Below are 16,444 nucleotides of genomic sequence, written 5' to 3'. Positions count from 1 at the left end.
TTCTACTAATGAGACGCCAGATGTCAAAGAAACTTTTTGGCAAAGAAAATCGCTAAAGAAACTTCCTTTTAAGTCAAACAGGCAACACACACTTCCAAGAAGGTGGATTTTGGAAACCAAAACACCAGTTTGAGAGATCAGAATCACCTTAATAGGCTTAAAAAGTGAAGGTGCTCTGTTTTGGTAAAAGGAGTTTTTCCTTAAAAGTGTCTTACACCACAAGTAATGCATTTTTGTGGGGAGACGTGTTTCTGAATCCGCTCCCAGCTCGCCTTTCATCTGTTACATTGTGTGGAGTGACCAAACCCCCTGACTGTTGTGTCTGTGCTGCAGTGCATACCGTTTATGTTCATGGCTGGCAACACCACAGACATCTTGGGTCGACTTCCTTTGTTGTGGTTGGTGGCAGGAAGTAGAAGATGATCCTGAGAACAAAGAATAGAAGGTCATCGAGAGGAAAATGCAAGTCACTTGGAAGCAAATAAAAACAGTCGGATGTGTGCGTTTGCCAATTGTTGATCAAGATTTGGAGCCGAGTTTGTAACTCTAAGGAGAAGACCTCCGGAGGATTTGCATCAGGAGCTTGAGTTTATCAGTGATGTAATGGTCATCTGGGAGGTTCAAGGGTCCTTGAATGTGGCAGAACTTTCCATGATGGCCTTTCTAGTCATATAATTCTTCAAATTGAGCACTTTATTTATGCCTTGCCTCATCATCTAATCAGTTTAAATCACTCTAAATTCATTACTGTCACTTAGGGACATTGAAGCACTCATTGCACTTTTTAATTTACTACAAGTCTGAGCTCTAAACGGCATTAACTACAGAGTACTTCAGTTTCCGGTGCTATCAAAAATAACTTTTGTGCAATTCATTAGACAATGAGTGGGAAGGTTTTAATCTGAGCACATCCTCTCAGAAGGCCTTGTGGTGGAAAGAGGAATGCTAATGTGCGAACACACATGTGACTCACACGCACACACAATAATGGCTGTGTTTAGCCGTAGCTCCACTTCTAAAGCTCTGACCTAAATAATTTAATTAGTTACATGATTGATACCAAGACTGGTGAATGAAATCCTACATCGTATGAAAAAAAGGCACTGTGTTCTCTCCTCTCAGTTTGTCGGGCAAGAAAGATTATCCGACCACAAGTTTAAAATGATTTGGAAACTTTTATATGAAAAACCATTAAAGAGTTACTGTTTTGAGCACAAATAAAGGGGAACTCCATGAATTCAGCTTTTCACTTCCACAAACTGGTGGGACTCATAACAATGGTAACAATCAAACAACAACAATTTCTTTGTCTTGCTGTAAAACCAACTTCCCTTCAGGGACAAATAACAGCTGAAATTAAAGTAATATTGGCTGAGATATCCTGACTTTTAGTTCCTAGTATGGGTCGGTCTCCAAAGATGCTGGATCCTACATTTCCCATAGCACAACTCAACCGTGCCTTTCATTAGAAAACCCCTGCCTCCTTCTGCCCACTTCTGTCAAACTCAAAACCAACAGTTTGAGACACATGTTTTCTCTTATATATTTTTGAAGCCTAGTTTGAGATGCAGCTTCCAAAACTATTAGGTGCTGATCAGAGAGGGTGCATTTCAGCAGCCTGGGTCGGCTTTTGAAAATGGTTGAGTGAAGTGTTTTGCTCGCTGCCTCTGCATTTCTGAGCACCTCGCCTTTTTCCACTTTATGTGCTTTGCATTTTTGCAGGTACACCCTGTGCACCTCAGGTTGAAAAAACTTCATCTCAGGGTGACGTTCATTGTCGCCCTACCAGGCAAGCTGCAACACAAATCTGAATAAATTGCGGCCTCAGCTACCTCCTAAGGTTTCACCAGCCGTAATAGGGTCCGACAGTACGCAGCAGATCGTCAAACTGTCCCCAAATCATCCTAAAATAAGCCTTGAACAGACCATAATCAGGGCGAAGTTCCTGGACAAGCTGGTAGCACTCCCTGTGACTTTTCCTCTTTCATTTTTTTCAACCTGCAACACACGCCCTGTCTGATTCAGAGCGATTACGCAACTGGTTTAACAGATGCAGTAGTACAACTCATTACAAGTAAAACTTAACTTCATGTGTACAATTGGTGAAGTGCCACTTTCAGAGTAGACAAACCGAAAAGGGGTTTACTCTATCACACTTGGCTTGCAAAACTCAGCCGGGATGAAATGAGAAATGAGGAGTGTTAGTTTGGTGACAGGTGGGAGTATGGTCTGAGACTGGGGAAGGGATTACAACAAGAAGATAGGAAAGAGCAATGTCGAAAACCTGTGAGATATGAGGAGACGTACTGATGTGTGGGAAACACATGTGGGAGGCTCTTGTATGTCATTATTCTGAGTAAGAACGTGTTGCTTATGATGTCAAGTAAGTTTAATCAAAGATGTTGCACTCAGTGTATCTTGATGTTTCCTCAGAATAAAGAGTTTGGTGTGATACACAGTAATGGCACCGCAAAGAATAAAGGTTAAGCTGTAAGCCACCCAAAGGGAGCGTTGAAGGTTATACATGACTGAGTGGCTCCTTGACTGTGCTCGGAGGGTGGCAGGAAAACACCGACCACATTACTGCTCATCACCAGGGGACCAGCGAGCTTGTCAAGCTGACATAACAGCTGCAGCTGCCATGACAACAGGTGAATTTCCCTTGAACTCTATAGGATACAGTCCACGGTGAAAGCAGCCAGTGTTTCCACCACCTCACCTCAGTGCACACTTACATAAAGCCACAGGTGCTAAAACAACATGGGAAGTGAAGCAAAACCGCAACATGACGGTAGAGTAAGAGCAGTTCCATATTTTGTCCATGTTGGGAATTCTTTTTTCCGTCACCTCACCTCATTTCACACTTAAACAAAGCCACAGATGGCACTGTATCGATCGAGGGTTTGAAGTGACCTTGACCAAAGCATGGCCATTTCTGAGCTTGCAACATACTTTAGAGAGTGACCTCAGCTGCTGGCGAGGGCAAGCACAGGCCATGATGAACCCAATGAGTTGCCTCAAGGGACAAAAGTCAAAATTGGTGGTGATTGGCTTTAAAATCTAAACAAAATTCCAAATTTAATCCAGAGCTTTGGCAGTCTTGTTATAACATCATACTGACTGGAACGAAAAAACAAAAGCACACCCGTTTTTGTCGACACACACACACACACATGGTGAAACCCAGGAAACAAAATACATGCAAATAAACTGATGGAGAAAAGCTAATAAAGGTCTGTAAGCATTAAAGAGGTCACACTGAATAACAGACCTGTAATTTATCATCTGTGTCTTTTACTATTAAGTGATTTTTTTTGTCATACCCACTGATGCAAGTTTGTTTCGCTTATCAAAACACACTTACTAAAACCAGGATTAGTCCACTTCAGCACTTAATAAAAAGATCACATCCAATAAGAGCAGGCATGTAGTGAAGGAGACAGGACATTCTTTCAGAGTTTCTGCATCTCTTTTTCTGTTATTGGAAAGTGAATATCTTTGGGATCTTTCTGGACTATAAGTTGGACAAAGCAAACATTTCATGACATCGCCTTGGACTTTAAGATATTACGATAGGTATTTTCCACTATTTCCTGACAGACCAAATAGTTTATTATTATTTTGAAGATATTTTTAGGGCTTTTTTGCCTTTAGTCAGTAGGACAACTGTTTAAACATTAAGGGGGAAGAGAAGGAGGAGTTGGCATGCAGCAAAGGGTTGTAGGTTGGAATCGAATTCGAAGTCGCTGCAGCAAGGACAAAGCCTTTGTACATACGGCACCTGCTCTACCAGGTGAGCTAATGGGCACCCCAGACCAAACAGTAGTTAACTGAGAAATCGCTAGTTGGAGTCCTACATCCTCTCCATGCCATTTCCATTTCCAAATAATCAAAACTTTAAAGGGATAGTTCGGATCTTTTGAAGTGGGGTTGTATGAGGTACTTATCCATAGTCTGTGTATTACATTCAGTAGATGTCAGTTGGCACAAACTCAATTTGGAGAAGCAGGCAGGAGTACTGCTGCAGAAGCTACGTAATATACTGCTGTAGAGGGGTCAGCTACGAAACACATTTTAGCCACTTAAAAAAAACAGTATAGCAGTTTAAGTGTACGCTATATTTAGGGAAACCGTCAACGATTTCAGCTCCCCATCCATACTCTCTTCAAAGCTGCCAGACTCCATTGGCAAAAACTATAATTTAAGCTAACTAAACACTTGAGTTTCTGGTCCGCTGCTGCCTTGACCAGTTTGTTTGTATCATTGCATGAATTTAATGAATCTGAATTAACCCCTTCAAACCATAGTCGCACAATAATACTAATAAACTACCTGACTGGGGCAGCGGTAGACCAGCAGCTCCTGTGATCAGCAATACTAAATTACAGTTTTTCTCAATGGAGTCTAGCATAAAAATTGTAACATAACAGCTTCAGTTCCCTGTTGGAAATTGCTGACTGGGCAAGGTAAAGCAGTGAAAATATTCTAGATATGGCATACACTTAAACTCATATTGCTTTTTTTGGGTGGGCTTTTTTGTAAGTAGATAAAATATATTTTGCTGCTGTCCCCGTCAACAACATTAGACTAAGTTTAAGCAAGTAAATAAGGTTAATATCATTTTAAGTTGTGGTATTTTGATGCTCTCCTTGTCAAATATTTCTTTTACGGCATTTTTAACATGTTCTTCAAGAATTACATATCCGCTCTAGTGATTATAAGAGCAGAATGTTAGGTCAGTAAGTATCAAACTTCTGGAATTACTGTTCATTATTTTGTTTAACTGTTTTAATTAAAAGTTTAAGTATCAGGGAGGTTTTTGCCCTGTAAAGTTAAACTTCCTAAACTAACGACCTCACTGCTCATGCAACACAAAGCTGCCAGAAACTGACTGACGGCCACTTGACCTGTAGAGGCCCTCAACTCGGGTACACCATTGTTATCATTGTCCCTGCTGTCACCATGTCAACTGAGAGCCAAACCTTCGTGACTCGCTTGGTGACAAGGGGTCCTGCTCTTTGACCGCATGCTTCAAAACTCCCGCCCCACCGAGTAATCCTGAGGATTTAAGGACTTAACATCACCCAGAGGTGCTGAGTGTGATATGAGCTCTTTGGAACGGGGACCAAATGTTTTTTGGGAAGAGACACATCTTCATTTCATTTGCTTAATGTTACTTTGTGGACGAGTGTGGAAGTAAATGTGTCTTATCTGGCACAGTTCAGTGACAATAGATGGAGCAGCAGCGTCACAGGATAATGAAACAAGCTTTAATGGGTAGAACTCAAAGGAAAAGATTTCCCCTAAGCACTTTTATTTTCTTTTTCTTGACAACAAAAGGATGTGAATTTGGTGCTCTACAAATATATGTCTGAAAAAGAAAGAAACCAATCCAATCTAATCAAAAAAAGTCTTTCTGAATGTGATGTCCAGGCTTAATCATATCAAGAGGGAAAACTCAAAACAGGTTCAGTCTCAAATGTGGAAAAATGGTCAAATGAAGAAAGGCCAAGAAGATTAACAGTGACAGACGGCCATGCCAAAAAATCTAAAACATGGTCTTGATGATTGCAAATGGACCAAGGAAACTGGACTGGAAAGGGGTAGTTACACCCTTGGGCGTTTGCATTTCATCCCCTCCCCCACCTTCCACTTTTCTCTCCATTCAAACCTCTCTGTTGAGAGGTCTCTATTACATGTAATTTATGATTCATAAGTTACTTAGTCTATAATTAATTTGTCGCTTTTTACGGTCAGTTTGAGAGAAGGAAATCTCATGTCAGACACAAATTGCACAAACTGATTAGTCCTGAGCTGTAAAAACTTCCATTGCAATCTTTTTTAATTTTACTTTATGGGATCAATTTCACCACTACGTCAGATTTTGTGTGGGGTCCAGCGCACGCTTCTCCTCTCAAATTGGTGTAATGCAGTGGTTCCCAAATTTTTATTTAAGATGCACCCTGGACTCCTATCAGATGAACTCAAGTACCTCTTCACCACCCATCAGGTTTCAAGTGTGTTAACTTGATTTTATGATTAACTGGATATTATCTAACACTATCTATAATATTTTTTTCATACAATTTTCACAATATTTAACAATGTTGTTACAGTGCATTTTTTTTTATTATTTCTTTGGCTTTTTGTCTTTACTGGATAGGATAGTTGAAGCATGAGAGGGGGAGGTACAGGGGGGATGACATGCAGCAAAGGGACAGAGGCTGGAATCAAACCTGCGGCTGCTGTGGCAACGATACGGCCCTTTTTTTTCCACACAATGAAACTGTCAGTTTTTAGGTTGTTTGGTGAAGTTTACATCCTGAGTGTACAAGTGCCCCAGGTTGGGAATCACTGGTGTAACTGACCAAACAAGTTGAAACTTACCCTGCGGAAAGACACTACATAGAAAGTGTCACCACGACGATTGAGTTCATCAAAGAAGTCACTGTAGGTGTGATGGGGTGCGTAGTACACCTGCAGCTCATTGCCAGGATTCCTGTTGATAAAGAAAAATATGAGACACACTGAAAAATATCCAGAAATGGGAAAAAAAGACATCTATACCACCGATCAAGTGCTGGTGATTCAATTCAATTTCAACTGTATTTATTAAGCCGAATATCACAATAAACAATTTGCCTCAGAGCATATGACACCTCTCTGTCAATGGAACACTCACAGCAGATAAGGAAAACCTTCCCCCAAAAACTCTGACGGGGGGGAAAAAAATTGGTAGAAACCTCAGAACAACGGAGGAGGGATCCCTCTTCCAGGTCGGACAGATGTGCAATAGATGTGTTAACGATGATCATGTTTTGTGCAAGAGAAGTGTGTTATATTTGGCAAATTTCATGCAGATAAAATATATTTTAACTGTTTTGATATCAGATTTTTATCAAACCTATAATATTATTTCATACCTCTGTCTGTTTAATCCCAATACAGACACGCTTTCTATCTTGGTGTTAAATCATTCAATGATCACAATCATCCGCAGCGACTTTTTTACACTGGACCACACAGACACTTTTCAGGGCACTAATTTGCATCTCAGTCATCTCAAGCTGCAACTATGGATCAATTAATCAGTCAACCAACTGAAAATTTGTAATTGATTAATTTTAAAAATATTTCTTCAAGCAAGAATGTCAAAAATGAATTGGTTCCAGGTTCTCAAATATGATTATGGGTGCATCTACTTGCGTTACATTTATAAAATGATTCTCTTTGGGTTTTAGACTGTTGGTCAGACACAAAACATTTATGACGTCACGGTTGGAAAATGTGTTGGTTATTTTTCACAGCATTCTGTTTAATAACAAAGCCATTAATTTGATTAAAAAGGGAAATAAATGGAAGATTGATTGATAATAAAAGAAATCATTATCTGCAGATGTACAGTAGTCTGCTTTCCCTGTTTGACAACCCACTGGAGAATAAAAGCTTTTGCAGACTCGCCTGCTGTGACCAGGTCTGGATGAATGGTTCTAAATATAATGCACACAGCAGGACGGTCACAGACACATATGATCCCTCTGGGACACGGGTAAAAGATGTCATGCTTGAAATAGGATTTTTTATTCTTGTGTATTTTCTATTTTCATTCTGGCCAACCAGTGGTGCTGCAGAGGACGACTGCTGAAATAGATTTTTCCTCTTTTGTGCTGTAGATTTGAATGTTTAATAGCCAGACTTACAACAGGGGAAAAAAACTGGGCGGCCAAAAAAACTATTGACTCCATCTGCCTGATCTAAACTACACCGCGCAGTCCTGCAGAAAAGGGTTCTCACTGTCCGCCAAACTTCTGAAGCAGGTCAGAGGGTCGAGCTTTAAAATCACTGTATCATAAATCTAACAGATTGTAAAAGACTGAGAAGAGGACAGGCGCCAAAGGTGTGAAAACAGAGCTAGAATGTTGTTTCTCATCATTCAAAGAGCAGCTTTGGGTAAACACAACTGTAAAACAATGAAACATACCACTTTGTTATGTCTACATAATCAATTTCTGCAGATCCCGCTGACAATAAACACTCCGGTCTACAGCTCCAAAGAGGCTTGAGCTCACTGTTTTAGGTTACCACACAGTGTTGGCTTACCACACAAGCAGTAGTTGCTGTGTATTTGTTCGGATAGATCTACACTATGTTCCACCCTCTAGCTGTCGGAAAATGCTGTAATCAGCTTTAGAATCAAATGGGATCAAATGAGAATTGCGTGTAGGAAAAAAATCAAACCTGTAAAGTGATTTACTTCTGTGAGTCTGACACAAATACTTTGCAACAGGCCTTTACTCACTTTTCCTCAGTAGTTTCTGTGTATTGGACCGTCACAATCTGGGCACCATCGGCCTGCTTATTCTCTGTTTTCTGTTAGGGGAGGAAAAAAAAAGAGAATGAGCTTTCATTTTTTTATATATTCACATCCACTAACCATTATAGAGAACAGGATAAACTATTGGTAACACTGTCAAACACACAAATGCAGGTTAACTAAAGGATCATCATTTCAAAACATCTAGAGATCAGTGCACGCATTCCAACCGCAAGGTTTTCTGAGTTACAGCTCACTTATATGATTAGTTAAAATACTGTCAAGACTTAGGTGTGTCTATGGGGCTAAAACAGCTCCACACAGGTGAGAAATAAACACATCTGCATTTCTATTTAAAGTAAAATGAAGAATGAGTATATACCAAGCAGGCAGCTCCTGGCGGATTAGACTTACTGTGACAGATTTTTGAAAAAATGATGGAAAAAAGGAGCAGGGGGCACTAATCCTACAGCTCCCCTCTAAGTGTTGTGTTTACTTTCTCAGGGCTGCCAGATTAAAGTCAGCCCAATAAAGAGAAATGAGAGGCAGAAAAAAAGAGAAGGTGTGAGGGGAGGTGAAACAGTGGTGAAAGAGAGGCTTCGGTTTGCCAAAATAAAAAAGTTATATGGCCGAAAATACAAGTGAAGTTTAGTTTGTATGCTTTATTGCGAACACTGAAAATCACTTTAATTCTTGCACAGCCCATTAGAGATGTGTTCCTGTTTTCAAAAGCATGCTGTGACTTACCAGAATGGTCCTGGTGGCTTTGTGATTGCTGTTACTCATGCGTCTGGATTTGGTCTGCTGCACTTCATGACGGTGGACCCAACCCCTCAACTCATGGGCCAACCTGCCAATCAACATGTATTATACTATTTTTCAAATATTTTAGGCCAGGTTTGAGCATTTTTGAGGGCTTATGTGAAAGGAGAAACGTTGGCCACAAATCAAAGAGCTCATAACTTACTCTAAGCACTTGGTCCTGTTTACAGGAGGCTGGCAGGGAGGAGGTGGTCTGAGGAAGATAGGATCCTTCACCACCATCAGGGCCTTATCCTCAGAGCTACAGCACAGAGGAAACACCAAGCAGAGGGTGTTAAACAAAGAGAAAACTTTACAACACTGCTCAGATGCTCTCAAATCATTGTAGAATTTCAAATAACAATCTGTTGAAAATATTCTCCACATGCTGACAACATGCTTTGAACGCAAACTGAGAGCCAACATGGCTGCTCTCCCTCTGACAGAGGTGAAAACACCCAGATTGGATCGGGTAACAGAAAGCAAAAGGGTACCAAAAAAGAAACCAACGTGGCCTCAATGTGGGGAGAATTATATGCGTGTTGAATTCTAATGGTTACTAGTAAGTTTTGTTGAATCAAAAATTCTTAATACTTGACATGTGCAGAAGTGGCAGAGCTTCAGTCACTAATTATGCACACAAAAACGCTGAGAGGGGAAGTTCTGAAACGACACGTCCACATGCTGCTTCAAGTCCTGCTGAGAATTATCAGTAACGTGACAGAGAGCTGAGTGCTGCCACGCTGCACGTCACATCCAATCTGATTGTAGACGATGACGGATAAAAATGACAGCCAAACGGTCTGGGTCATGCCATGGGGGGGGGGTTTGCGAGCACACTGCATTGTTTAACTTTCTTTCCCAGGCATTACTGTGACTTTAATTACAACTGATACACCTCTGTGAATGAATGATTACATTGCTTGAGGTGATGATGTAGACTGTCCACAGTCAGTGCCCACCTGCAGGGGGCTTGTTACCAAAATGCCTGCCACCGACGTAATACCTCCCTCGGGCCTCCTTGATCTGAGCCGACATGTTGACTGCGCCTGGCGTTCCCGTCTCTAAACGCTCTGGAAATGGTTCGGCGAGACAACATGTCAGCCCATGGAGGCTTGATCATAACTCTAACTGAGGGGCCCGTATTAACCTCCCAGCACACACAACTTCCTGTTCAGTGGGACCCCAAGATTAGGTTGCATATCTCCCCCATCATCCTCCTCTCTGGTGCGTTTGGTGCTGTCACCCCTTTTGTAAAGGCTAATGTGTTCCTTCCTGCCCATGCTGGTTTAATGCTGCCGGGAAACCTGATACTACAGCTGGATGGTTTGCATTAACATGTAACCTACCCGACGCAGAGATCTGACAAAACACAGACTGGCAATGCCATGCAGACATTAGACGCTCTGACCACCTTGCAAAACATCATTTTCAGGTATGGGGGGTGCAGGTAATGTACCAAACAAGAATGTTATTTATGCAATTTACAAATGGGACTGCTGGGCCTCTATCGCATTTAAGAAAACAGAAAGAAAAATATATAACCCTTTAGAAAAATAAACTGTTGCTAGCAATATAAAACTGGATGTCAAACACAGCCTGACCCCAATTTCCCACCTTGTTACTCAAAGTACAACTGCTGGCCAACTAGCCAGGGGCCTGGAGGCATTTGAAAAGCAGACGTTTGGACAGAGTTGGTAATCGGCTGGCGCGCATGTTTACACGTGCCGTAATGAGCTGTGCCAGTTCAGACTGAGCCCAGGCACAGGTGCATCCGGGTCCGCTGGCGTGGTGTTGTGAAAGGTGTTTTTGGAGGTTGAGCTCATTACCTGTCGGCCATCTCAGAGGGGCCGCTGCCGAGGGAATCGGGGCCCATCACGACCTCAGTTTCTGCCTCAGAGGAAAAACCCAACAGGTGTCGGCCGCTGTGCTGCGTGGAAACAGATCCAAGCTTGGAGCCTGGGCCACCCTGAAACAGACTGATGACACAGAAGACAGGTGAGGTGGGGAAAAGAGACAGGTGAGGCAAAATCAGGACACTACAGACGGAGGAAACAAACGGAAAAGAAAAAGTGGGTACTGAACTGAAATAACCACTGAATTCCATGTGGCCCACATCCTGTGCACAGGAGGGTTTTTCAGCCACAAGCAGAATCTGAACTCTGATCTGGACTGAATAACCCAAAGCACGCTGGGGCGCACGCACACAAAAATACACACAGCCTCTTTCAGCAGTATTACTACACTGGGTGGCATTTTCATTTCAAAGGGATCGGACCTCAAAAGCGGACATATTTTACATTCCAAAGGAGAGCCCAAACACAAAACACACAGATGCGTGTGCAGGTACAGGCACACACAGACTCCGGCTACTGTGAAAACCACTCAAGTCATTAAAGCAAACTCATTCATAGGGCCCATGAAAACTTTTTCATGTCTAAGCTCTAGAGAACAACTGGAAGAATACATTCCCAGCACAGAGCTCAGACAGATTATCAAAGCCAGCCAGTCCAACAAGTAGATCCTCGCATCCTTGTAGAGAAAGCTCTTCCCAGGAGAAAACAAACATTTTTTCAACATGAGAACAGAGAAGTCATCGATACAGTTGGACGTGGACTTCAGTTTGAGTTTGTGGGATTACACAATCTCTCCATCTGCGAGCTGGGTGGAATAAACCCTTCTCCCCAGTGTAGTTTTACATAACTCATCTTAATTTGTCACGATTGTTAATATTACGAGCCGAGATAAGAAAAACTGCCGTGCACAAATGTTTTTTTACGTCTTTTGTAGCCTGAAATGATTTTCTTTCTACATCGGTAAGTGGTAAATGTTTATGTTCCTCTCAAACCCAACAGGGTGTTTCTGGGCTTATTCACCATTAGTCACAAAGTCCTATAAACTCTGGCGGCAACAACAAAGGACTGGAAGACACTCATAAGAGCTATTTGGCACGGAGATCAGTTTCACTCAGAGTAAGACTGCTCTGTTACAGTATGTGGATTACTGGACTACATTATTTTAGGTTGTACCACAAGATTAGTGCTTTAGCTCAAAGCTTTTAAGGGAGACAATTGTGAAATAATGTGATAAAACAGCAAAAGATAGTAATTTAATTCATAATTTATTTTTGGCTAATGTGTTTTTGTCGACTGAAACATGGGTGAAGTAGGTTTGTGTGAACATATCGCTCGGATGGGAAATGTTCTGCTCTGTTTTCAATAAAGATTTTTGCATAATGTCCTACACGAGAGGCGTGATTCCCACAATGAGTCATGGGGCTTCCCATTTGTTTCCTCTGCTAATCAAACTCTTGTGCATCCACGTTATGTTAGAGTTACTAGCAGTCTTGCTGCATCTTGAGCTACAGTATCTGCATTCATCAGCATTCATTTGAATATATTTGAGCTTTTAGACACTAGGAAATCAAATGGTTGTGTAGACACTTAAAGAAGTATTCCACTGCTGGAGAGATGGTCTTTTCATATGTGTTGAAAAGATGTACATACTTTTGAAAGTGGTGCTACATGACCTGAGAAAACAGAGGAAAAGGGCTGTGGCAGAAAACCTACAACTACCAGAATGCATTGTGCCACATTAGACCAATAGATGCTCCTGCTGGTGGCTAAGTGATGCAAGGTTGTCCGTTTTGACACAGAAAACAATATGATGGCCAGCTGGTAACAAATGATCTTGTATTAAAGTTAAAACGTTAAGATATGTTCCTGAAAACATTTTAGGCGAGAAATTGGCGACACAGAAACAGACTGTTGGTTCAGAATTGATCAGCACTGCCTAGTTTTACAGTTTAATTAGAGTTTGGTCTGCAAATGGTGGCGGGAGGCTTCTATACTCTTTGTGTCCGTGATACAAAAATGCAGAGGTACAATCTGTAGTTCGAGAAACGGCCCTAGAGACAGGGAAATTACACCAGATGATGCAAATCGCTTCATCCGGCAGATTTGAGCAGGGAGATAAGCAGGGAGATGTGGGAGCTGGTACAATGAGGGAAGTTATGATACAAAGCTGATTGAAAATCAGCAAAGTATCCCTTTAAAGACATACAGAGAGATATCCATGGTCCTGATGTGTTATATCCTCACCTCATTGGTCCAACGTTGAGCATGACAAACACCAACACCACCATGAGACACACAGCTCTCCTCTTTGGCGCAGTCACCTTTAGTACTGTGTTCTGCAGAAACAGTAAGGCATCGTGTTATTACAAACTACAGAGAACAAATATGACTCATGTATGAATCTCACAACACATGCTGTGGAAATTTCTCAGCTCGTGTTACTGTGTGCATAGGCAACTTTATAAGTGCACGCTGTGTGGAAGTCCTGGCAGAGCTCACCTCACTCAGCAGGCCCTCCAGCTGTCTCTTGAGCTTGCCATTCTCACACTTGAGCATATCATTCTCAGACAATGCCGTTTTCAAGCGAGCCTCCAGCGAGAGCAAATAGTCTTTCTTCTTTTTCCGAGACAGGGAGGCCGACTCGCGGTTCTTTATCATGCGCTGCTGCCTCTGCGACATCTTTGACTGGAGCGAGAAAGCAACAAAGACGAAAGAGAGAGACACAACATTAGCATGACATAATTCATTACTCATGTCAGGTCATCACATGTGGATGTATCCACTCCACACCTATTCAAACAGCAACAAAATGGGGTTATGGTAAGAATGCAATGAAATGCCTGCCTGAGCCACCTGTTGGTTGTAGATCATAAGCTCCTCTCACATCATATTTATCTATGCTCTCAAGGGCATTTGGTTAAAAATGGCTTTTCATTCATATGAGCAGTCAACATTATTATGCGTATTACATTTACTGCTGTTTCCACGCTAGAAATTCAACATCTGTCAAAGTTTTGTACCAACACCCACTCATTCATACTCTGGAGGATGTACGTGGTACACTGAATGACACTGAGGAACTCACAAGAAGTGTGCAAAGGCAGAAGAAGTCTGAAGGGAGGGACATAAGAGAAAAAACATCAGCTAAAAGACAGGACACCTTCTGAGAAATGAGGACAATAAAAGACAGGGTCACCTTTGTTATTCTCACTGAAAGAACACCTCAGCCGCTGATGCTTCAGTTTACTACGGTGACAGAATAATGCATAGACGCGTTCAAGATGTTTCACAAGGTTAATGTCACTCCTGCAATAAATCATGGCTTTAACATCACCCTATAGGGCCCTTGAGTGCACACGATCAAGCTCCTGCTAGAAAATATTTACACCTGCATACTCTGCGAGGTCCAGAGGTCGCTTGCGAAGCCTCTGTTCTATATGTGATGGAAAATGTGTTTACGGAGTGTGTCACTCTTTGAGAAATGGGTTCACATCTGAGAGACATAAACACAGAGGGACTCTATGTTATAGGTCTGGATGGAAAACAGAAACTTACAGTGGATGTTATTAAGTGTCTCATACACTCACATTAATCTGTAAATAAATAGACAATATTCAGCATTTTTATATTTAGATTTTGTTTAGTTTAAACAAGGCTTTATTACAAGTTAAGACTGTCCAAACCTTTGAAAAAGTGAGCAAAAACAAATAAAAAAACTTGGAATACTTCTGTAATAATAAACAAATCAATGAATAAACAAATAAGAGCAGTTTTACGGCTTGTTTCCAGCAGGGCATGGGATTCCTTCCATTGAGAACTGACATCAAATTTTTGCATGCTAACCCAAATAGCACACATCTTAACATGACCTATCTCAAATTAACACGACCCGTGGCTGTGGTGATTACCCAAACACCTCCATCGACCATCCAGTCCCCAGCTACCCCTCTCCTGCCCTTCCCCAAAACACAAACACCCTCCCCGGGGTAAGCCTCTAAGATCCTGGGCCTAATAGCCCCGCTGGTGATTAAGTTATTTGGATCCCTGTATTTGTGTTCTGTCTCCTGAGAAACCCCTCTGTCTCCCAGCCCAGATCTGGGAGCGGTGCCACTAGCCCGAGCCTGGGAACGCTGCAAGTAAGCAGTTACCAGGGAGTGGAGAGCGAGGGGAACTTCGCATCGGCACCAGAATGAGGCTGGGGAGGAAAATGTAGGGCAAGCGGCAAAACATGGCAGTGCGTGGCATTTCTCAATGAGAAGATGGGTGAGAACGAACTCAAACTATCAAAAGAGTCTGCCACGGTGCCTTATGAGCAGGGCACATTGCCTCTGCTGCTCCTGCAAAACTGCGGAGTGGCCAGCTGCAGGAGCAGGGTGTTGCTGAAAGGGAGAATACCTGCTCAACAACTCTTCAATGGATCAACGAGGGTGAAGAGAGAGGAAAAAGTTGACAAGCCAACAGATCCCAGCATGCCTAACTGTCACACTGTCTACTCTCGTCATTCAGCACCCAAAGGGTTACTCCAGGAGGAAGTGTGTGATGAACCATTAACCTATTCAAACGGGAGGGGGCTTAGTTTAACAAGTTCAGGTGAAAACCTTTCCTGGTTACTGTAGGTCATAAACACCTACAACTCTGGCATGCTTCCACAGGTGAAATAACTGTCAACCTGTGATGCTGAATTCTGTCTAAAAGCTAACTGTGTCGGAATTCACTTGTTAGCAACTTATTTGACTTAAATCTCTACTTCCACTCAGCAGTGTGAGTTAAACATGTAGGGGCAGAGCAAAAGCAAGTGACGCTGTTCAAGTTGACGGATGTCTTGCGGCTGTTTTTTTGGCGGGTGAGGTATTTACGCAACCATTAGTGGAGAAACTGGTATTCTTTAGGCATGTAACAAATCACAAAAGTCACACTTCCATTGGATACTTTACAGCAGGGTGTGCCTGCCTGCCTTACTTTACACAACCGTTCAACTTGAAAGCATAGCATTTTGTTACAGTGGGGTCCTGTGTGATGCTTTTACAGTAGTTTTCCTGCTGCATCATATTACACAAAAGCAGCTTTTATAGATTAGGACGAAAACAACCAGATGTGGCGACAAAAACATGAGCTGTAAGTCCAGGGAGTTTGAAGATTTCAGCAGACTTTAAACACATCATATGGTGAACTTTTGAAATCACTGGTGTATTTGATTAAGAGCCTTGTTGTTACACCCTTCACATGTTATGGGAGATTTCATGCTGAATAATGAGACATAAAACATAACGGCTTTAATGAAGCTCCTTTGATTTTTCTTCTTCAATTTGACTGAGCTCCCTGATTTTGGAATGGAAGAAAATCAAAGACATTAAAAGCATAATTTTCTGTGTTAAAGATAGGGGACCCCTTTCAATTCAACATCATGCAATGCTTTCCTGGGGCTCTCTCCTATAAATCCTCCCATTCTGTTAATGGGGAGGATTCAGTGAGA

At 41.9% G+C, this 16,444-nt stretch overlaps 1 protein-coding gene across 1 annotated transcript in view; it reads right to left on the bottom strand.

The window, feature by feature from the left end:
• atf6 (activating transcription factor 6) overlaps positions 1-16,444 on the bottom strand; it is a 39,069-nt gene that overhangs the window by 12,581 nt on the left and 10,044 nt on the right. Inside the window, exons 8-15 of the mRNA XM_049588006.1 lie at positions 13,471-13,656; positions 13,216-13,307; positions 10,945-11,094; positions 9,282-9,377; positions 9,062-9,164; positions 8,300-8,370; positions 6,388-6,499; positions 341-425 (exon numbers count right to left, since the gene is read on the bottom strand). Coding sequence (XP_049443963.1) covers positions 341-425; positions 6,388-6,499; positions 8,300-8,370; positions 9,062-9,164; positions 9,282-9,377; positions 10,945-11,094; positions 13,216-13,307; positions 13,471-13,656 — 895 coding nt within the window. The remainder of the gene's footprint in view (positions 1-340; positions 426-6,387; positions 6,500-8,299; positions 8,371-9,061; positions 9,165-9,281; positions 9,378-10,944; positions 11,095-13,215; positions 13,308-13,470; positions 13,657-16,444) is intronic.

The sequence above is a fragment of the Epinephelus fuscoguttatus genome, linkage group LG10, assembly GCF_011397635.1.
Source record: "Epinephelus fuscoguttatus linkage group LG10, E.fuscoguttatus.final_Chr_v1".
NCBI lineage: Eukaryota > Metazoa > Chordata > Actinopteri > Perciformes > Serranidae > Epinephelus > Epinephelus fuscoguttatus.
This window is presented reverse-complemented; position numbering and strand designations above follow the sequence as displayed.